General features: G+C 42.6%; 2 protein-coding genes across 4 annotated transcripts in view; one reads left to right on the top strand and one right to left on the bottom strand.

Moving 5' to 3' along the window:
* LOC105549544 overlaps window positions 1-2,336 on the bottom strand; it is a 36,568-nt gene extending 34,232 nt beyond the window's left edge. The window contains 5 exon segments of the mRNA XM_011994146.1: window positions 750-780; window positions 1,144-1,309; window positions 1,646-1,705; window positions 2,062-2,065; window positions 2,256-2,336. Coding sequence (XP_011849536.1) covers window positions 750-780; window positions 1,144-1,309; window positions 1,646-1,694 — 246 coding nt within the window. The 5' untranslated portion in view covers window positions 1,695-1,705; window positions 2,062-2,065; window positions 2,256-2,336.
* An 11,422-nt stretch (window positions 2,337-13,758) lies between these two features.
* The window catches only part of TAMM41 (TAM41, mitochondrial translocator assembly and maintenance protein, homolog (S. cerevisiae)), a 60,837-nt gene continuing 52,715 nt past the window's right edge, over window positions 13,759-21,880 (top strand). For all 3 annotated transcript variants that reach the window (XM_011994110.1, XM_011994111.1, XM_011994109.1), the window contains exons 1-3: window positions 13,759-14,176; window positions 16,478-16,660; window positions 21,388-21,480. In XM_011994110.1, coding sequence (XP_011849500.1) covers window positions 14,042-14,176; window positions 16,478-16,660; window positions 21,388-21,480 — 411 coding nt within the window. In that variant the 5' untranslated portion in view covers window positions 13,759-14,041. The remainder of the gene's footprint in view (window positions 14,177-16,477; window positions 16,661-21,387; window positions 21,481-21,880) is intronic.

Genomic DNA, 21,880 nt, shown 5'->3' on the forward strand with positions numbered 1-21,880 from the left:
TAAAACATGGAATGCCATTATCTTGACAGTGGTGCTGGGTGGAAGGAAGGGCAATTAGGCAGATACAGGGACCTGAGACTCAGGTGGTTATTTTCTTCATCTCATCGGTGGGGACTTGGCTTCTTTGACTGCATCTTGATATGCTTGGTTACACTGTTAGTATTTCCCCTTATGGATACTGTAGGCTTATTTTATAGCCAGAGTGAGTAGGGGCAGGCTATCTGGCCAGTCGCCCCCTCAGATTATCTTCCCCAGACAGCTAATGTTTATTAGAGCAACTAGAGAAGAGAAGAAAAGAGTGACTGGAAGGAGGGGAAAGAAAGAAAGCGGGAAGACAAGCTAGCCAACGTCATTACTTTTAAGTCTGCAATACTGAAAATGCATAGTACATGAACATTACCTTGTGTTCAGACACTCAGGCAGTGTTTTCAATTGCCTGAAAAAACAAGAGACAGTCACAAAAACATTACGACACATCAGTGAAACACGTTTCACCTTACTCAGCCTGCCCTGTTATGTCATCCAAGAGCCAATGTGTCCATATGGCAGCCATCAGCCATCATTTCCACTCGAATGACTTTTGAGATTTTTATTTCAATCTACCTCAGTTATACATCTGTCACTAATTGCCACTCATTTCCTCCTTGATAATCACAGTTCCAAAGATCTCACCTTAATCCAGGCTTCTGAAATGGTTTTCTCATATCTAATAGCTGACTTTATTACATCAAAGAGGAGAATAACACAGCTCTGATGCTGCTTTCTTGATTTCCTGAGGAACTACAAGTAGCAGAGAGGAAAAAAAATTACTCTTACCTACCAGAAAAGAACTTACAAGATCTGAGTTCCTGCTTAGTAGCCATGTACCCCTGGAGGAAACGACAACCTCACATATAAGATGGCTAATAAACTTGCACTGTAGTCTGTCTGGGATTGATCTGAATGGCTAAGAAAACATATAAACACATACATACTCACACACATATATGTAATTTGAAACACTGTACAATAATAGATGTAAATATCATAATAGTACCATTATTTGTAGTTGTAAGTATTAAGCTCTAACTCTGACTTTGGGATGTCAGAAAATTGTGACATCCTGTGTGAGAAAAAGGTGGCAATTATCCATGAGCTCTTTACCTTGCTCGTCCTTTACTTTTCAACTTTACTTGGGAAGCCTGCAACCGTGATGGCAAAACACAATGTTGCAGATCCAGCTTCTCCCAAAGCTCAGAAATTACCTGCAGAAAGTAAATATTAACTATGGTTTTCTGTTCATTCCTAGTGGGTAGGTACAGTCCAGTCTCTCAGCCATGACAATCTCCTGAAAGACTGAGGAAGAAAAAATTTTAAACGTTGGACAAGACATTCTGAAAAATAGCGTTGATTAGAATAGCTAACGCAATGTCATAGAATGTCAGACCCAAAATTTCAGAATTCTGTGAGGTACTACACAGAAAGAGTTAAATGTAACTTATAGCAGCTTATACAGAGTAATGAATCTGTTGAATAGCTCCATTCTCTTTGCTGAATGCTATCTGGGTTAGTCAGTATTCTCGGTTAGTCAGGGGACAGAGAAGAGCAATTGGGATTTATTAATTTAAGTCCCTTTATCTAGGTGTGATGGGAAAGAAGAATGAACTTATTGTCACAGGTAAATCCTCCAATCTAATAGATGACAACTTATCCATCACTGGCGAACCTAAAAATTAAAAGCACAAAAACTTAATACGTTTTCATATTGATATACCTCAACTTGTACTGAACTGTTAGGTAAAATCAGAAAAAAATCACTTCTCTCACTCAATTTTCCCACTTGTAATTTAGGAAAAAAAAAAACCTCTATATTTTTCCCCAAATTACCATCTTTTAGTTGTTCATACCACAGCTTCATCAAAAACAGACAGACAATAAATGTGAAACAGAGCTATTATCTTACATTTAGAGCCTAAATTCTCAATTGGCTATAGTAAGGCAGAAAAAGTATTATTCCTATGGGAAGTAGGTACAATTCAGACAATATAGAAGATTTCCACTCAAAACTTACTGCTTAAAAACAGACCTGTGAATCTATCATAGAATAGCATCTGAAACTCATTGAGAAAAATAAAAAAAGAGAGATATCAAATATGATTCACTATGGTTTCAAAATGAAATATTCATTACACAAGATTTCTCCCAAGACAAAACTAGCACCTGTTCCGGGAGGTTGGAAAGTGGGCTCTGCTTCTGGAAAGCTGAGTCTTTCCTACCTTCAATAGGAAGTTTGGGTCAAGTCGGAGGCTGGAAAGGACATCCAGGATTGGGACAGTGAGTGAAGTATTCTCTATCAGTAGGTCACAGTGAACGGTAGAAAAACAAAAAAGTTGTGTAATGGTTTGAACACAGCTGGGCAGACAATGACTTGTTTATAGTATGTTTCTTTAAAAACTGTTTTGACTGCAAAAAATAATACATATTATAATAATGGCCGAGAATCTTCCAAACTAATGACAGACAACAGTCCAATGACAGAAAACTCTTAAAAGAAGCTGGGGAGTGGGTGAGAGAACACCTAACTATAGGGGAACAAGGATAAAATTATAGCTGATATCTTGTCAGAAATTAGGCAAACAAGAAGAAAGTGGAGTGAGGAATTTAAAGTGTTAAAAGAAAGCAACTCCAAAAGAAATCTAAATAGATGGAGAGACTGATATACCATCTTTATGGATTAGAAGACCCAATATAGTAAAGAAGTCAATTCTCTTCATATTTGTCTATAGATTTAACATTATTGCAGTAAAAATCCCAGAGGGATTATTGATAATATATACAAACTGATTCTTTTTTTTAAAGGGAGGGGGGAGAGGCTGAAGCAAGAGGATCACTTGAGCCCTGGAATTCGAGATTGTTGTGAGCTACGATTGCACCTCTGAATTCTAGTCTAAGCAACAGAGCAAGACCACATCTCTAAAAAAATAAAATGAATAAAAAATTATAACATCATTAAAAATAAAATGAAATATGGGAAAGGCAAAGGAACGCGAATACAAAACAATTTTGAAAAATAATAAAATAGAAGCAATATCAATTTTAAGACTACTGAATTTTAAGACATTATAAATCTCCATTAATCTAGACGGTGTAGTACTGGTTGGGGGACAGAAATAAATCAATGGAACAGAATAGAGAGTCCAGTAACACACCCACACAAAATATGACCAATTGCTTTCTCACAAAGGTATGAAGGCAATTCAATGGAGAATGATAAACTTTTCAATAAATGGTGCTGGAAAAATTATCCATTTGTAAAAAAAATGAGCCTCAACCTAAACTGCACAACCTATATTACAACCTAAACTACACAGCCTGTATTACAACCTAAACTACACAACCTCTATTACAACCTAAACTGCACAACCTCTATTACAACCTAAACTGCACAGCCTCTATTTACAACCTAAACTGCACAACCTCTATTACAACCTAAACTGCACAGCCTCTATTACAACCTAAACTGCACAACCTCTATTACAACCTAAACTGCACAGCCTCTATTACAACCTAAACTGCACAGCCTGTATTACAACCTAAACTGCACAACCTGTATTACAACCTAAACTGCACAACCTGTATTACAACCTAAACTGCACAACCTCTATTACAACCTAAACTGCACAGCCTCTATTACAACCTAAACTGCACAACCTCTATTACAACCTAAACTGCACAACCTGTATTACAACCTAAACTACACAGCCTACACAAAAATTAATTCAAAATGGATCATAGGTTTGTTTGTAAAACCTAAAATTATAGTTTTAAGAACATACGGGAGAAAAACTTTTGTGATCTACAGTTAGGCAGGGAGTGCATAGAGATGACACAAAAAGCATGGTTATTAGCAGGAAAATTTATCTCCCGTTGATAAATTGGACCTAATGAAAATTAAAAATGCATGTTTGCTCTGTGACAGACATTGTCAAGAGAATGAAAATATTGGCTACAGAGTGGGAGAAAGTATCTGTAAACAACATATCTGCCAAAGAATTGGTATCAAGAATAAAAAACTCCCAAAACTCAACATCAAGAAAACAAACAATCCTGACTGACAACAACAAAATGAGCAAAAGATTTGAACAGACACTTCACCAAGGTGAATATACAGACAGCCAATAAGCACATGAAAAGATGTTTGACATTAGCAACTGTTAAGGAAATGCAAGTTAAAGCCACCATGAGATTCCACCTAATAGAATGGCTAAAACAACTGACAAAGGCAAATACTGGGGAGGCTGCAGGGCAACTAGAACGCTCAGCTACCGCTGCTGGAAATGCAAAACGGTCAGCCATGCCAGAAAGCAGTTCGCTGGTTTCTTATAAAATTAAATATGTGCCAAATGGTCCCGCACCCAAATCCTAGATATTTACCCTGGAGGAATGAAATCTTACGTTTATTAAAAAAATCATCTGGTGGCCAGGCACGGTGGCTCACGCCTGTAATCCCAGCACTTTGGGAGGCTGAGGTGGGTAGATCATGAGGTCAGGAGTTCGAGACCAGCCTGACCAACATGATGAAACCCCCATCTCTACTAAAAATACAAAAATTTGCCAGGTGTGGTGGCACACGCCTGTAATACCAGCTACTCAGGAGGCTGAGGCAAGAGAATCGCTTGAACCCGGGAGGCAGAGGTTGCAGAGAGCTGAGATCGTGCAACTACACTCCAGCCTGGGTGACAGAGCGAGACTCTGTATCAGAAAAAAAAATAATAATAAAAATTATTTGGCCGGGCATGGTGGTTCATGTCTGTAATCCCAACACTTTGGGAAGCCAAGGTGGGCGGATCACTTGAGGTCGGGAGTTTGAGACGAGCCTGGCTAACATGGTGAAACCCCATCTCTACTACTAAAAAAAAAAAAAAAGTACAAAAATTAGCCGGGTGTGGTGGCACATGCCTGTTGTCCCAGGTACTCTCCTGCTGAGGCAGGAGAATTGCTTGAATCCGGGAGGCAGAGGTTGCAGCGAGCCAAACTGCACTCCAGCCTGGGCAACAGAGCAAGACTCTATCTCAAAAAACAAAAAACAAAACAAACAAATAAAATCCATGAATGTCTACAGCGGCCCTATTTGTAACCAACAAAAATTGGAAACAACCCAAATGTCCTTCAGCAAGTGAAGAGATAGACAAACTGGTACAGCAATACAATGGAAAACTATGCAGCAATGAAAAGGAATAAACTATTGATACATGCAGCAACTTAAATGAATCTCAAAAGCATTATGTTGAATGACAAAAGCCAGACTCAAAAGGTTACATATTCTATGACATTCCACAAAGGACAGAACTATAGTGACAAGATCAATGGTTGCCTGGGGTTGGGGCATGGGAGGGAGGATGGGACTACAAAAGGATAACACAGAGAGGTTTTGGGGAAGGGGGGTGAAGGAATTGTTTTATACCCTGATTGTAGTGGTATTCACATGAATCTACATGTATTAAAATTCACAGAACTATATACATCAACAGAAAGTCTATCTTGCTACATAATTTAAAAGCAAAAAATGATACTACAATAATGGTACTTCTCTCATAGGACTTCGGTGTTTCATAAATAGAAGCTACTAACAGAGAGGTGTCTAGGGTATTTTCCAATGCCAACCAACAATTCTCCAATTCTCCATATACTAGCTGAGTATTCTACAATTTAATTCAATTCTGATGCTAACTACTTGGAGTTAGCACAGACCCCTCAGGTTAAGGGCTCAGTCTCACAAAACTGCACCTCCCCAACTTTAGATGCCAATTGCAAATAGTGGGTCTCCAGGTTATCCACTTTTCTGTCTAATTTGGCTACAAATCAAAGGCTCCCATGACCCTCTCCTCCAGCTTAATATTTTGCAATAACATCTCACAGAACTCTAGGAAACAACACTTACCAGCAAGATGAAGAGGTACACAGGGCAAAGTATGAGAAAGGAATGTGAGGCTTACATGCCCTCTCCTGGCACACCACCCTTCCAGCATCTTGATGTGTTTGCCAACCTAGAAGCTCATCAAATCTGTTGTTCAAGAGTTTTTATAGAGCATATCTCCAGCCCCACCTCCTTGCAGCAGTGAATTCTAAATTCGATCTTTTTGACCTCAAACCAACTTTTTGGATATTAGGGCCCCTGGAAGTCCAAGAGAGACATATTAAGCTTATTTGGTACGTTAAATCACACAAGTGGCCAGGCACAGTGGCTCACACCTGTAATCCCAGCATTTTGGGAGGCCGAGGTGGGTGGATGACTTGGGGTCAGGAGTTTGAGACCAGACTGACCAACATGCTGAAACCCAATCTCTACTAAAAATACAAAAATTAGCCAGGTGTGGTGGTGCACATCTGTAATCCAAACTATGGGGGGAGGTTGAGTCAGGAGAATTGCTTGCACCTGGGAGGCAGAGGTTGCAGTGAGCCAAGATTGCGCCACTGCACTCTAGCCTGGGTGAGAGAGCAAGACTCTGTCTCAAAAAAAAAAAAAAAAAAAAATGCTGTTTAACTTTCTCTGGGTTATATTTATATATGTGTGCTATTAATACATGTTTCAAAGTTGTTTAAGATTCCTAAAATTCTGAAATGTCTTAGTATTTGTCATCAGGAATAATTCTGATTATTATGCTTAATTGCAGTATGCCACAAAAACAATCAAATTTCCTTGACAATTGTGTCTTTAACCATGAATGTTGTCTTTCCTATCCACAATTACTGTTTTACTTTGATTCTCCTCAAAAAGTGGTTTATGATCAGCTACAGTCCAAAATGTGCTTCTTTTTAAAAAATCATAGAAAAGGCTCTGCCACAGACTTTTAAATGCAGATTTCTGATAACTTTAGCTGTCATACCAAAAGACTAGGAAAGAACTTCCAGGACTCTAACTAAAAGGCTGATGTGTTTATAAAGATTACTAACTCAACATCAAGCAGAACAAGGTTAATTACATTGAACTAAACTAATAAAAACTAAACTTATTTTTTCACAGCCTTTTTTAAAAAAACATTGCTAATCCTTTTAATATTTTGTTTTCAGAGTCAAAAAACTTTTTGTTTTAGCTATTCATAGCTTATAACAAATTGGGTGAAGTATACTTTTGTCAGCAAAATTTAAAATAGTTATCTTTCTCTTTACCTGGTTTATTTGGAATTTAGAAACTATTTGTGAGTATTCTTAATTTATGACAATGTAGTTATTTATATAAGTTCAGTAAGAATCTGTTTTCTTTTGTAACATGACACAATTAGAGACACTGGTTATATTACCAAGGCTTTGACTGGAATGATCTATTTTCAGATATGACCAGACTATGTTGAGGAATTAACATTGACTTTACAGAGTCAATAAAAAGCCCCTTGAAAAGATTGGCCTAGGTCAGGCATGATGGCTCACACCTGTAATCCTAGCACTTTGAAAGGCCAAAACGGGAGGATCACTTGAGGTCAAGTGTTCAAGATCAGCCTGGGCAACATGGCAAGACCTTGTCTCTACAAAAAAAAAAAAAAAAAAGCCAGGAGTGGTGGCAAACATGTTTAGTCCCACCTACTTCAGAGATTGAGGCAGAGAAATGCTTGAGCCTAGGAGTTCAAGGCTGTAGTGAGCTATGATCACCACTGCACTCAGCCTGTACAACAGAGGGAGGCCCTGTCTCAAACAAACAAACAAACAAAAGATTGGCCTGGTACCTTGTCTCCATAGTTTCTTTACAAGGTTCCTGACCTGTGGTAAGTAAAGAATGTCACTTCCTAACAGGCCCAGGAAGCTCAAGATATTTTGGGACCCCAAAAAGAGAAGAATTCACCCAGGTGAAAGGTTTCATGGGTAAGTGGCAACTATCTGAGCTGGTGGCATGAGGGTAAGAAGACTTTACGAAGACAGTTGTAGGTAAAGGAAGGCAGATTTATTAGAGAAAGTTTGAAAGTACATTGCAAGGGAGCAACAGGCAGAATCAACAAGCGAGAAGCTGACTGCAAGGAAACAAAGACTTGCTGGAGATTTTATAGGATGGTTCTTTGCTGTGTACTGAAAAGGGCTTTGTGCAGTATTGATAACACCAAGGTTACAGTGAGCTAACTTGCAGGTGTCTGGTGATAAGTTGGGCACAGGAGGGCTACGTGTCCTGGACCACAAAGAAAGGCAGACTCATAGCTTATCTGCTTTCTCTCTTTGCTTTTCCATGCTCCCAACAGCCTAACTCCTTTTCCCTAATTAGGACTTCCCAAAAGGGTTACATATTCAGACCCTGGAGGTTAGGAAAGTGTCATTCTAAACACTTTCTGGGAAGTAAGTCTAGGAAGATTGTACCTAGAGTTTTGCCAGTTCTGGGTCTGAACAAAGACATCCTCAGAGTCCAAAGCATAGAAATTCTTGGCTTTTTACACCCACAAGTTATAATTATAATTCATGTGTTGGGAAATTTCTCAATCTCTCTCTTAGGCTATAGGATTCCCTGGTGCCTTCAGGCAAAAGAGATCCGTGAAAATTAGTCTTGATTGGTTTGGGACACTGAGATGTTTCTGGGACAGCAAGGGGGTGCTTGGCACCAGCACTTTCTAAATTTATGCCACAGAATATGAATCCCAGAAGACACTGAGACAGAAGGTGGAGGGAGCGGGGGATGGAGGAAAACCTAGTCTGGGAGATTGGAAAATGCTACATGTTCTGCTTCTCTCTTAGAGATTCACAATGCTTATTAATATATTAATGCTCCGAGGAATCCCACATCAAAGAGCCTGGATTTTTCTTTTCCCAAACATTCTTCTCTCCTGTACTTAAACACTGATTAGGAAAAAAAAAAAAAAAGCATTAAAGCTATAGACAATTTTTAAGAGGGCTTTTTGAAAAAATGGATTAGACGGATTAGATGAACCTTCTCCTAGTGAAAGTTAGCCTAACAAGGTCATTATTAAGGAATACAAAGACAACTGCTAGATAAATCAGAAGAATGAGGCCCAATATTCACTTGAGTAACCAGGCATTTATCTGTATTTGTAAGTGGCTCTCTAACATGTTTATTTCATTGGTATAAGCTTTCCAACAGAACCCTAAAGCGATTATATAGAACACTGGGGCTTCCTAATAGCCTCTAATTTCATAAGCCATGGTAATTTAAAAGAGAGTGGATGAAGGGCCAGGAGCAGGGAGATTTCTACTGAAGAATACAAATGTGTTCCTGGCTACATTGCTTCTGCCTCTTCCTGGGGAAAGGCAAAATGCAAACAGGAATGTGATGGAACCTTCCAGCTGGTGGTTTTGCATTGCAGGAAGAAAACTGTTTGTGAACATGAAAATTGCTGATAATTGGGTGTGAACGCCTGGAAGGGAGACAAATGGAGAAACATTGCAGAATCTTTATTTCTATCAAGGGCTGAACTCTGCTGGTGAGTGTGCGAATTGGCACCAACTTTTGGAGGGGAATTTAGCAGTGTGCTGACATTCTGACCCAGCAATTCCCCTTCTAGGAATCTATCTTATAGCAATACTTGTTCATGCACAAAAAAATGTACAAGGATGCTCATGATAGCATTGTTTGCAGATGTGAAAAGTAGAAATACCCTACATCCATCAACAATAAAATGTTTAAACAGGCTGGGAGCGGTGGCTCATGCCTGTAATCCTAGCACTTTGAGAGGCCGAGGCAGCGCGGATCACTTGAGGTCAGGAGTTTGAGACCAGCCTGGCCAACATAGTAAAACCCCATCCCTACTAAAAATCCAAAACTTAGCCGGGTGTGGTGGCAGGCACCTGTAATCTCAGCTACTCGGGAGGCTGAGGCAGGAGAATCACTTGGACCTGGATGGTGGAGGTTGCAGTGAGCCTAGATCGTGCCACTGTACTCCAGCCTGGGTGACAGAGCAAGACTTAGTTGCAAGGAAGGAAGGAAGGGAGGGAGGAAGGAAGGGGGAGGGAGGGAAGGAAGGAGAGAGAGAGAGAAGAGAGGGAGACAGAGAGAGGGAGAGGGAGGGAGGGAAACAAAGAAGGAGAAGAAAGAAAAGAAAAGGAAAGAAAGAAAGAAAGAAAAGAAAGAAAGAAAGACAGAAAGAAAGAAAGAAAAAAAGAAAGAAAGAAAGGATGTGTTTAAACATTTTCTTTTAAACAAAAAATTTTAAACAAAATTATGGCATATCCATATTTTAGAATAATTTGCTACTAATACATGGAATGAGGGAAATCTATATATTCTGACACAGAACATTGTCCCGATATGCTAAGTGCAAAAAAAAAATTGCAAAATAGTATCTATCCTAGGAATCCACTTAAAATTGTTTTTAATGTTAATATATTCATAGAAAAATATATGAAGGAATATGTGCCAAAGATTACCTTTCTGGGGCATGATGTATGTATTTCATACATGTTTACATTATGTATTTCATAATGTTTACATTTTTATGAGCATGGATTACTTTTGCAAACAGGAAAAATCCAATGAAGATTAATTATTTCCCCAAGGGAAGGAAGGAAATAAAAAAGGAACCAGCTGGTGTGGAGAAAAGAAAGAGAGATCAGACTGTTACTGTGTCTATGTAGAAAGAAGTAGACATAAGAGATTCCATTTTGTTCTGTATTAAGAAAAATTCTTCTGCCTTGAGATGCTGTTAATCTGTAACCCTAGCCCCAGCCCTGTGCTGGCAGAGACATTTGCTGTGTTGACTCAAGTTTTAATGAATTCAGGGCTATGCAGAATGTGCTTTTTTAAACAACTGCTTGAAGGCAGTATGCTTGTTAAAAGTCATCACCACTCTCTAATCTCAAGTACCCAGGGACACAATACACTGTGGAAAGCCGCAGGGACCTCTGCCTAGGAAAGCCATGTATTGTCCAAGGTTTCTCCCTATGTGATAGTCTGAGATATGGCCTCGTGGGAAGGGAAAGACTTGATCATCCCCCAGCCCGACACCATAAAGGGTCTGTGCTGAGGAGGATTAGTAAAAGAGGAAGGTCTCCTTGCAGTTGAGATAAGAGGAAGGCATCTGTCTCCTGCTCCAGTGGAATGTCTCGGTGTAAAACCCGATTGTATGTTCCATTTACTGAGATAGGAGAAAACCACCTTAGGGCTGGAGGTGAGACGTGCTGGCAGCAATACTGCTCTTTAATGCACGAGATGTTTGTGTACATGCATATCAAAGCACAGCACCTTTTCTCAACCTTGTTTATGACTCAAGGACCTTTGTTCACAAGTTTTACTGCTGACCCTCTCCCCACTATTACCCTATTGTCCTGCCACATCCCCCTCGCAGAGATGGTAGAAATAATGATCAATAAATACTGAGGGAACTCAGAGACTGGTGCAGTCCTCCGTATGCTGAGCACCAGTCCCCTGGGCCCACTTTTCTTTCTCTATACTTTGTCTCTGTGTCTCTTTCTTTTCTCAGTCTCTCGTTCCAGCTGACGAGAAACTCCCACAGGTGTGGAGGGGCTGGCCCCCTGCAAGCTGGTAACAGGATTTATTCACTGTCTTTGGGTGAGAGGTTTCAGTGTAATTCCACGGTGAGTGCACTCTGATTCCAGCACCCTAGGCAAGAGCGATCTGTAGTAAAAACAACAGAAGTGACCATGCCCACACCAGGGAATGCAGACAAATGGCCTCTCTCCGCTCCCTTGCCCTGGTCTCCTGCTTGTTGCTGTGGCTACTGCTGCTGCTCCTGACCCTTGGCTGATGCCTGAGTTCCAGCTTTCTTCCCATTTCCTTCTCTCACCCTGCAAGCCACTGTAGAGGACACTTAAACATGGTAGTAAAGACTTTGGCCTTTAGAGGTAGGTAGCTGTAGGTTCAAACCCCGACTTCACCACTTCCCTGTGTGACTTTGGAACATTTACTGCTCCTTTTAGGACCTCTGTTTCCTCATATGAAAAATATCATCTTAGAGAACCTGCCTCATAGGATCTTTGGAGTGATGAAAAGAAATAAGTATAAAAAGCCTGGGCATGGGTGGCTCACGCCTGTGATCCCAGCACTTTGGGAGGCTGAGGTGGGCAAATCACTAAAGGTCAGGAGTTCGAGACCAGCCTGGCCAACATAGTGAAACCCCATCTCTACTAAAAATACAACCATTAGCCAGACATGCTTCCTTGAACCCAGGAGGTGGAGGTCACAGTGAGCTGAGATCATGCCACTGCACTCCAACCTGGGCAACAGAGCAAGACTCAGTCTCAAACAAAAACAAAAACAAAAAAACCCCAAAGAAGTAAAAATGTGCCTGGGCATAGTAAGTGCTTAATAATGACACCTATTATTATTATTATTGTCACTGAGTCCTATTATTTCTTTCTTGGTAGAATCTTTCCCATCTATCTTCTGCCTGATAAACTCCTACCCAGCTTCCAGGCCTGGCTCAAAATGCCATCCCTGTGAAACCTCTTCTGGTCCCTTTCCCGAACACCCAGAACTGATTGACGTTCCCATTGGAGGGACATTACACTCCCGTACTGCGCTGGGTACCTGGCTGCATTACCCAAATTCTACTCCGATTTGCAGGTCTGTCTCCTCTCCTCTATAGACCACAAGTTCTTGCAGGGCAGCAGGCAGCTCAGATCCCTTCATCTCATTGCAGGCCCAGAGTGTGAGTGCAAGTAATCATTTTTGCCATTGATTTAATCCCATCCTTACTTCTAAGACCTTTCCCTAGCTGTTTCCAGTTCACGGGGCAACTATGATAACAGCTGTCTGATTAGTCCCCCCTAATTCAGGCTAACATGTGGATTATGTAAGTCCCTGCTCAAAACCCTTCCAGGACAGAGCAGAATTTTCGAAAAAAATCCCAGAGGTGGAGCCAGACATGGGTTTAGCTCTAGTTTTGCCACCGGCTGATATGATCCTAAGCACCTGGCTTTACCTCTCTAAGCCTTAGCTTGGCCATCAGTAAAACCAAGGCCCTCCTGCCACAGGGCACTAGAGGGGACTCAGTGAGAAGTGCATGTGAAAATGTGGCAACATTACCTGAATGTTAGTTATTACTATCTCTATTATTTTTGAGAGGTAATGTATATCGGGGAGGAAGGAGAGGGTAGCTGAAAAAGTTTCTGTCCTGGAAGTCAAACCACCTCCTGAATGGTAATCTTCAGCAAGTTTCTCTAGTTATACAAAAAAAAGAGGAGCGCTCTAAGATTTTTCTACTCCTAGGGTCCTGTTTCCTCCAGAAATTGCATTTGAAGCACTCTTTGTGAGACCAATCCCCAAGGCAAGGGGGCAAAAACTCTTATCCACCCTTGAAATAAAATGCAAGTATCAGAGAACGTCTGTGCAGTCCTTTACCACGCACTCCCATATCCATCCTTGTATTTGAAAAGGGCTTTAACGCGAAGAAGTCTCGGCCAAATCTTGACGGTGGTATTCTCTACATGGTGGGACTGGGCATCATTTTAATTTTGTGTTTTTCTAAATCTTCGAAATCTTCAATTTTGGAACTAGAGAGATGATGGGTGCACAATATTGTGAAGGTACTAAATGCTACTACTCTGTCCATTTCAGAACGGCTAGTTCTATATTATGTGAGTGTCGCCTCATTTAAAAGCTTTCAATACGCTCACGATTTATAGTAATTCTTTAAACTGTGGTTTGAAGAGAGAAGTACAGTGGGTATCAAGGCTCACGGCTGCGGAGTCGGATGACGCTTGGCTCCGCCCATTTGTCCAGGTCGCAACCAAGGCTGCCAGCCTGTAGAGCACTCCTCCGACCACGAGGGGACAATGCAGAGCCATCACGTTCCCCACACTAAGGCGAGCACCGCCTCTTGCGTCTTGGAAGCGCGTGTGCGTGCGTGGGGCGTAGCAAGGGACGGAAGCTCGGCCGGCACGAGCGCCGCCCACGCCAGTCTAAGCCGGCTGTGTCTTGCCGCCGCTGATGTTCGTGGTCCAACGCCCCAATCCTTGCCCGTTCTTGCAGTCCCACCCCACACTCAGCCTTGCGTCCCTCCAGCCGGTCTCCAACTTCCATTTCCCACCCTAAACTGCCTACCCGGTTTCTGTTCCCCGCCCTGTTGTCCTCGGCTTGCTGCGCTGAGGGTCTCCTGTCAGCCTCGACCCCATGGCGCTGCAGGCTCTGCAGAGCTCGGGGGTGACCTTCCGCAAGATCCTGTCTCACTTCCCCGAGGAGCTGAGTCTGGCTTTCGTCTACGGCTCCGGGGTGTACCGCCAGGCAGGGCCCAGTTCAGACCAGAAGGTGAGCCCGGGCAGTCCCCGTCAGCCCCACGACGGGGAACTGTCTGTTCTCACGAGTCCCGTTTTGCCCTCGATTCCTTCAGAGCCGGAGAGCCGCCTGTCCGCTCTGCACACTCCACTTGTCCACTAGCAGAGTGAACCATAGGTCTGCATTCCTAGTATAACGACAACGCGAGTTGAAGCGACGGTGTTGAAGGATACTTAGGAATCCACGTGGGTCTAGAGCAGGAGAAGCAGTTAAGCATAAGGAAAAGTTGCTGCAGGGGCAAGTGGAAGAAAGGAAAGGAAATAGTTATCAGGTTCTTTCAGTGTTTTCAGTCGGGTGGACATCGGAATTTTCTGGGGAGCTTTTAAGAAAATCCTAATGCTCGGGTTCCGCCGATGGAGATTCTGATTTAATTGGTTTGGGATGCGGCCTGGGCTTCAGGAATTTAAGAAACGTCCCAGGTGAATCTAATACGCAGCCAAGTTTGTTGAGAGTCACTTCTATAAATGTAGGAGAAAATGCAAAATGATCTTCTGACTTCAGGAAATTGGCGGACTGGTTGTAGGGCCCGGGCAGGTGCAGTGAAAGTAACTAACAACAAAAGTTAGTGCGTGACCGGTATATTTACCCTCGCCCAGCACATTTAACAAGGGTCTGAGACTAGGCATTGTTGCTTTTCAGAGTTGACTCAGCACAGCCTCATTAAGGGTACAGTTTTCCTTGTAGTTTGCAGAATTCAGTGTGCAGGTTTTAATTGGTTCCCCTGCGTCTGGATACCTGACCGTAGTCTGTCTTCTGATGAACATCCTGCCTGTTCACTTCCTGGTGAGGCCATCTGTGCTGTGGCTTGGATTTCTGTTTCCCACTTATACTACTATTTAATATTTTTCTGTAAATTGGCAGCATATGAGAAATTATATGTTATTATAGGCTAGTTATTTTTCCTGAATATACCTTAACGTAATTACACATTTTTTAAAAACATGTTTATTCTATACCCGTCTCGCCACCAAATCTTAAGTGTCCCCAGTGGTCTGTAGAGTCACACTGTGGTAAACAGAGCAGGCGTTAGCCTCCTGATGGCGACCTCTGCATTCTGCCATGGAGGTTTTCCTTTGAGTAGACCTGGAACTTCCTGCAAGACAAGGTCCTTCCTTCCCATTCCTTCACTTTTGATTCCTTACATTCAAGTGAACAAGTTGTAGATTCCAACACCTAAATCTCTCTCACATCAGTCCGCATCCTTAGCGCCTTAGCTAATATAATTTCATTTCTTACCTGGAATCTTGCCATGGCTTCAGATCTAATTCCCCCCACTCCCTTTGTCCCTCCTCTCTCCAGTCAGCTCTTCTGCAGGAAAATTTTCTAGTGTGGCAAACAGCCTCCCTTTCTGATCTCATCTTCCACCACATAAATGTGTTCTATTTCAGTCATATCTAACGGCAGCTTCCAGAACATGCCGGCTCCCATATCCACAGGGCACTTTCCTCCAACACGGCTCCCTACCCTTCCCTGTGCTTCCCCCAGTGCTTCCAGCAAGTCTGTTTAACTCACATGTCCTTCAAGACTCAGGTTTGTCATCTCTAGGAGAATTTCTCCCTCCTGTGCTCCTGATCTGATCCCCATTCTGAGTGCAGCTAGTACATTTTGCATTCCTCTGTGAAGTCAATGTAGTGATAATTTGTTTATTCTCTCCAGTAGACTCTGAGCTCTATACTTCTACCCTAGGGCCTGTCAGAGCTCATTATAAGTACTCAATGAGTGGTTGGTGAATGGGTAAGAGATAAAATAACTGACTTCCTTTTATAAAATATTTCATAGAGTTTATCCAGATGGTGCTAATTTGATCTGGAAGAAAAGCGGAGCACATTTAGCTACATTTGTGAAAGGCAGTGTAGTGCAGTGGTACAGCACACACAATTTGGAGCCAGACCACTTAGGTCTGCCACTCACAAGCTCTGTGTCCTTGGGCGAAGAGCATCATCCCCTGTGCGTTGGTTTCTTGTAAAATTGAAATAATAGCAGTAGCTACCTTGTAGGGTTGTGGTGAGGATAAATGGAGTGACTGCGTATGTTATCCATAAAGTGTTTAAAGAATGCTGGCACAATAATACATGTTAAAGAAGTGTTTGCTATTATTACATTGATGAAAATGAAGCTCAAATTGATTCCAGAGACTCGCTCACGTTTCTGATGACAGCACCAGGCCTTCTGACTATTGATCATAATTGCATAATATGTTAGAGCTTTTCCATGCTCTCTTGCTGCCTTTCTAGGAATTAATACTGAAATTATCGTCTTTTCTTCACTCCGCAGAATGCTATGCTGGACTTTGTGTTCACAGTAGATGACCCTGTCGCATGGCATTCAAAGAACCTGAAGAAAAATTGGAGACACTACTCTTTCCTAAAAGTTTTAGGGCCCAAGATGATCACATCCATCCAGAATAACTATGGCGCTGGAGTTTACTACAATTCATTGATCATGTGTGATGGCAGGGTAAGTGACTGCTGGCCTTTGTCTTAAGTTGGCTGGTTACTAACCTGGATGATTAGAGTGCCAGCTAAATATGTATGTTCTTGTAGTCAGGAAACATTCACACTCCTGCTGGACGTTTTTATGGTCAGGAAATATGTATGTTTTTATAGTGTGTATGTTCTTATAGTCAGGGAACATTCACACTCCTGCCAGACGTCTTGAACTTGGGGACAGAGCAGGGACTGGAGTCCTTCCTCATCTCCCATTAACTGTGATTGCAGTGTGAGGAGGTGGTTGGGTGTGACTGACTTTTTAAATTTTTTTTATTTTTTGAGACAGAGTTTTGCTCTTGTTGCCCAAGCTGGAGTGCAGTGGTGTGATCTTGGCTCACTGCAACCTCTGCCTCTTGGGTTCAAGTGATTCTCCTGCCTAAACCTCCCAGTTAGCTGGCATTACAGGTGTGTGCCACCTTTTAGTAGAGACAGGGCTTCACCATGTTGGCCAGGCTGGTCTCGAACTCCTGACCTCAGAAGATCTGCCCGCCTCAGCCTCCCAAAGTTTTGGGATTACAGGCGTGAGCCACTGAGCCCGGCCAGACTGACTTTATTTTTTTTGTCTTTGGCCAAGTGGTTCTTAAGTTTTAGCGTGCATCAGAATCCCCTAGGTTATGTGTCTGTTGGACACACAGATTGCTGGGTCCCATCCCTAGAGTTCTGATCACTAGGTCTTGGGTGGGGATTGAAGATTTGCATCCCTTAACATGCTTCCAAACAGTGCTGAAGCTGCTGTTCTGGAACCATTGGTCTGGTCAGTGGGAGGAATAGGCAGGCCAATTTAGGGTCAGATTGGAGACTGATTTTATCTAGAAAGAGGGGCAGACACCCCCAGCAAGAAGTTGGAAGTGAAGAAGATAACACAGGTGATTGGGAGCATGTGTGTCAGGTGATAGACAGGAACCTCTTGGTGCTAGGAGATGGGTGGAATTTGACAGTGGGTGTTGGAGAGCAGGTAAGTTGCATGGATTCCTGCTGGTGGGTCATCTGACAGCAGGAACTTTGTTGAACTGTCTTTCAGCTGAAGCATCCCAGTCTCCAAGAGAGCTGTCAAGAGCTAAGCAGAACCCCAACCTGCAGGGATCAGTAGGGGTCTAAATCAGAAGCTTCCTAGAGCTTCCCTGGGCAAGGGATGACGTATGGGTTTCACTTGCTGTGCCAGCTCTGCCACTCATTGCTCAAAGCAGTCAGACTTTGACAGGCATCGAACCACCTGGAGATCCCATTTAAATGCAGATCCTGACTCAGTTGGTCTGAGATGGAACCTGAGATTCTGCTTTTTATTTTCTTTTTTTGAAACAGAGTCTGGCTCTGTCACCCAGGCTGGATTACAGTGGCGCCGTCTTGGCTCACTGCAACCTCTGCCTCCCAGGCTCAAGCCGTCTACCCGCCTCAGCCTCCCAAGTAGCTGGGACTACAGGCACCTACCACCATGCCTGGCTAATTGTTGTATTTTTCATAGAGACAGGGTTTTGCCATGTTGCCCAGGCTGGTCTCAAACTCCTGATCCCAAACAATCTGACCATCTTGGCATCCCAAAGTACTGGGATTACAGGTGTGAGCCACCATGCCCCACCAAGATTCTGCTGTTTTTTTTTTTTTTTTTTTGAGATGGAGTTTTGCTCTTGTTGCCCAGGCTGGAGTGCAATGGTGCGATCTCCGCTCACTGCAACCTCCACCTCCCGGGTTCACGCGATTCTCCTGCCTTAGCCTCCCGAGTAGCTGGGATTACAGCGCCCGCTACTGTAATCATGCCTGGCTAATTTTTTGTATTTTTGGTAGAGTGGGGTTTCACTGTGTTGACCAGGCTTTTTACGAACTCCTGACCTCAGGTCATCCACCCACCTTGGCCTCCCAAAGTGCTGGGATTATAGGCATGATTCTGCATTTGTTATAAGCTCCCAGGTGATGCCGGTGCCACTGGTCAAAGGCCCACGCTTTAAAGGGCAGGAGGTTGGAGTACTGGCTTAAGAAGGATTTGAAGGTCTATCTGAACTTGGCTGAGGAGTAAGTGTTGTGATTGACTGGTGATGTCTGCATACCCCTTGGGCCATATATTTGCTTTTCTGGTTGAGATCCAGCCCTGCTTTGCGTGTATTTTGCAGTTGAGGAAACTGAAGTTCAAAGAGAGGAAATGACTTCCATAAGGTCATGCAACTAGTTTGCAAGAGGTCCCTTGACTTCCAGGCCCATGGTGTTTCCGTTACCTCCCAGTGGTTACTTGACTGCAGCTAGAAGGGCTTTCTGCAGTGCTGCTGCTGGAGTTGGGGGGAAAAAGGCTGACACTCAGTACAGCCTTCTATATCCACTTGAGTCATGCAGAACACTTAGCTTTCTTCTCTCTCCACAGTTAATATTATGCCAAACCTGTCTCTAATTAGTAATTTTCAAGCAATATTATAAGTTCCAGTAACCAAATGTTCAGGCATAATTATATGCCAAAAGACCATACTTTTTAGTTGACAATTTATAGCTGCTTTTTATATATTTGCAGCTTGAGAAGGCTGTTTGGATACTGAAGTTCAGCAAAGTGGGTCTGAAGATACTTGTTTATGCAAATGGGACTTTGTAACCTGGGAAATCTACAGGATTTGTGCAAATTATTATTGAAATGGGCTTAACTGTCCGGGCACGGCAGCTCATGCCTGTAATCCTAGCACTTTGGGAGGCCAAGGTGGGTGGATTGCTTGAGCCCAGGCGTTCAAGACCAGCCTGGGCAACATGGTGAAACCCTGTCTCTACAAAAAATACAAAAATTAGTCGGGCATGATGATGCATGCCTGTGGTTCCAGCTACTCTGGAGACTGAGGTGGGAGGATCACTGGAGCCCAGGGAGTTCAGGGCTGCAGTGAGCCAAAATCATGCCACTGCACTCCAGCATGGGCAACAGAGTGAGACTCTGTCTCAAAAAAAAAAAAAAAAAAAAAAAAAAAAAAAAAAAAAAAAAAAAAAAAAGAAATGGGCTGAACTGTAATTTCTTGTTTTAGCGTGAATAAAGAAGTTTTATTTTTGGATGTTGCTTTGTAATTACAGAAGTGTTTGAAATAGTCAATAGCAAAAGAGAAATTCACTATGTAAACGATGTCAGTGAAAACTTTTAATTAAAGGAAAATTTTTTGTACTTTGTAATGAAAAGAGCATTGGAAGACCAGACTGCAATTCTGGGACCTAGTTTTGACTCTGCTACTACTGGTGCCACCTTGAGCATGTCATTTGTTCTCTCTGAGCTTTAGGTTTTTTATTTCTCAAATGAGGAACATGAACTAAATTATCACTTCTCAAACTGTCTTTGGGGAAGGACCAGTTTTTTTTACTCCCAATCCACTGAGGACCAGTACTAGATAGCATCTAAGAGCCGTTCCATCTTTAACATCACATGGACCTAAGTTGAAATAGTAGTCACCTTGTAATTGCCTGGTGGGTTCTTCCTGCCTGTTGCATGGACAGGCACTGTGACTGTCGTATTGCAGTAAAGAGTTTAATTAGGCCAGGCTCACGCCTGTAATCCCAGCACTTTGGGAGGCCGAGGTGGGCAAATCACTAGAGGTCAGGAGTTCGAGACCAGCCTGGCCAACATAATGAAACCCTGTCTCTACTAAAAATACAAAAAATTAGCCAGACGTGGTACCGTGCACCTGTAATCCCAGCTACTCAAGAGGCTGAGGTGCAAGAATGGCTTGAACCCAGGAGGCAGAGGTTGCGGTAAGCTGAGATTGTGCCACTGCGCTCCAGGTGACAGAGTGAGATTCCATCTCAAAAAAAAAAAAAAAAGAGTTTAATTAACATTAACGTGAGGCTGGGCACACAGGAGGATTGGTGTTGTCACTCAAATCACTCTCCCTGAAAGCTCGGAAGTTAGGGTTTTTGAAGGATAGTTTGGTGAGCAGGGGACTAGGGAATGGGTACTGCTGATTGGTTGGGGATGCGATCATACAGGTGTGGAAAACAGTCCTCATGGGCGGAGTGGGCCTTTTGGTGGGGGAGGGACAACAGGACCAATTGAGTGTTGAGTCATGGTGGTTCTGGGTGGGGTCAGTCAGTTGCCAGAATGCAAATGTCTGAAAACATCTCAAAAGACCAATCTTAGGTTCTCCAGTAGTGATGTTATCTATAGGATTAATTGGAGAACTCACAAGTCTTGTGACCTCTGAACACATGTCTCCTGAGCAGTAAGACATCATAGAAGCTATGCCAACATTTTAGCAGAATTCAGGCTCTTCCCATAACCCTAATCTTGTGGACTTTCATTAGTTTTACAAAGGTGATTTCAGCTCTGGACTGGGGAGGGGAACAGTTTTAGGGAGGGACTATTGTCATACTTGCTTCAAAATTAAACTATAAACTATATTCCTCCCCCTTGGTTGGCTTGACCTACGCCCAGGCATGAGCTTGGATAGCCAGCCTGTGAGGCTGGCAGCAAGATGGAGTCAGCCATGCTGGACTTCTCTTACTGTTATAATCTTGTGAAGGCAGTTTCAACCTCGCCTCAGATACCCTAGCGGCCAAATCAGTCTTGGGCACTAAACCTCTCGAAGGTTTTGGTGGAGATGTGTGTTTTCACCAGGCAGGCGTTTTGAGTGGCTTTGGAATCAAAGTACTGCTCTGATCAAGAATTTTATATATTTCCTTATATTTTGTACTTGTATAAGCAATATCATGGTATTTTACTCCTTTTTGTGCCATTTTTCCCTTCAGCTTATCAAATATGGAGTTATTAGCACTAATATTCTGATTGAAGATCTCCTCAACTGGAATAACTTATACATTGCTGGACGACTCCAAAAACCGGTGAGTGTTTTACAGGCTGCACAGTTAGGGATGCCTTTCCTCTCTGAGCCTAACCTTACTTTGATCATTGTGATTGCAGTGAGATGGAACTCTGGAAATAGAAATGAGTTTTTGACTCTTCCTATTCCCTATAAAATTTATTGCCAAATAATATCCACATATTCTCTTGTGATCTTGTGATATAAGAAGAAATATGTATTTGGTTTTTTTCCTTGGGCTCCTGGTTCAGAGGTCCTAAAACCCTTGGAATATCTGAGTGATAGGGATGAGTGTCTTTTATTATTCATAACAAGTTCCTTTCAGTCATATCTGAGTTTATACTAATGAAGTGACTCTTGATGGGCCCCTAGATAGATTCAGGATAGGGTTGGTTGCCAGGGAGCCAGCCATGTGATGAGAG

This window comes from Mandrillus leucophaeus, unplaced genomic scaffold (genome assembly GCF_000951045.1).
Source record: "Mandrillus leucophaeus isolate KB7577 unplaced genomic scaffold, Mleu.le_1.0 Scaffold442, whole genome shotgun sequence".
Taxonomy (NCBI): Eukaryota; Metazoa; Chordata; class Mammalia; order Primates; family Cercopithecidae; genus Mandrillus; species Mandrillus leucophaeus.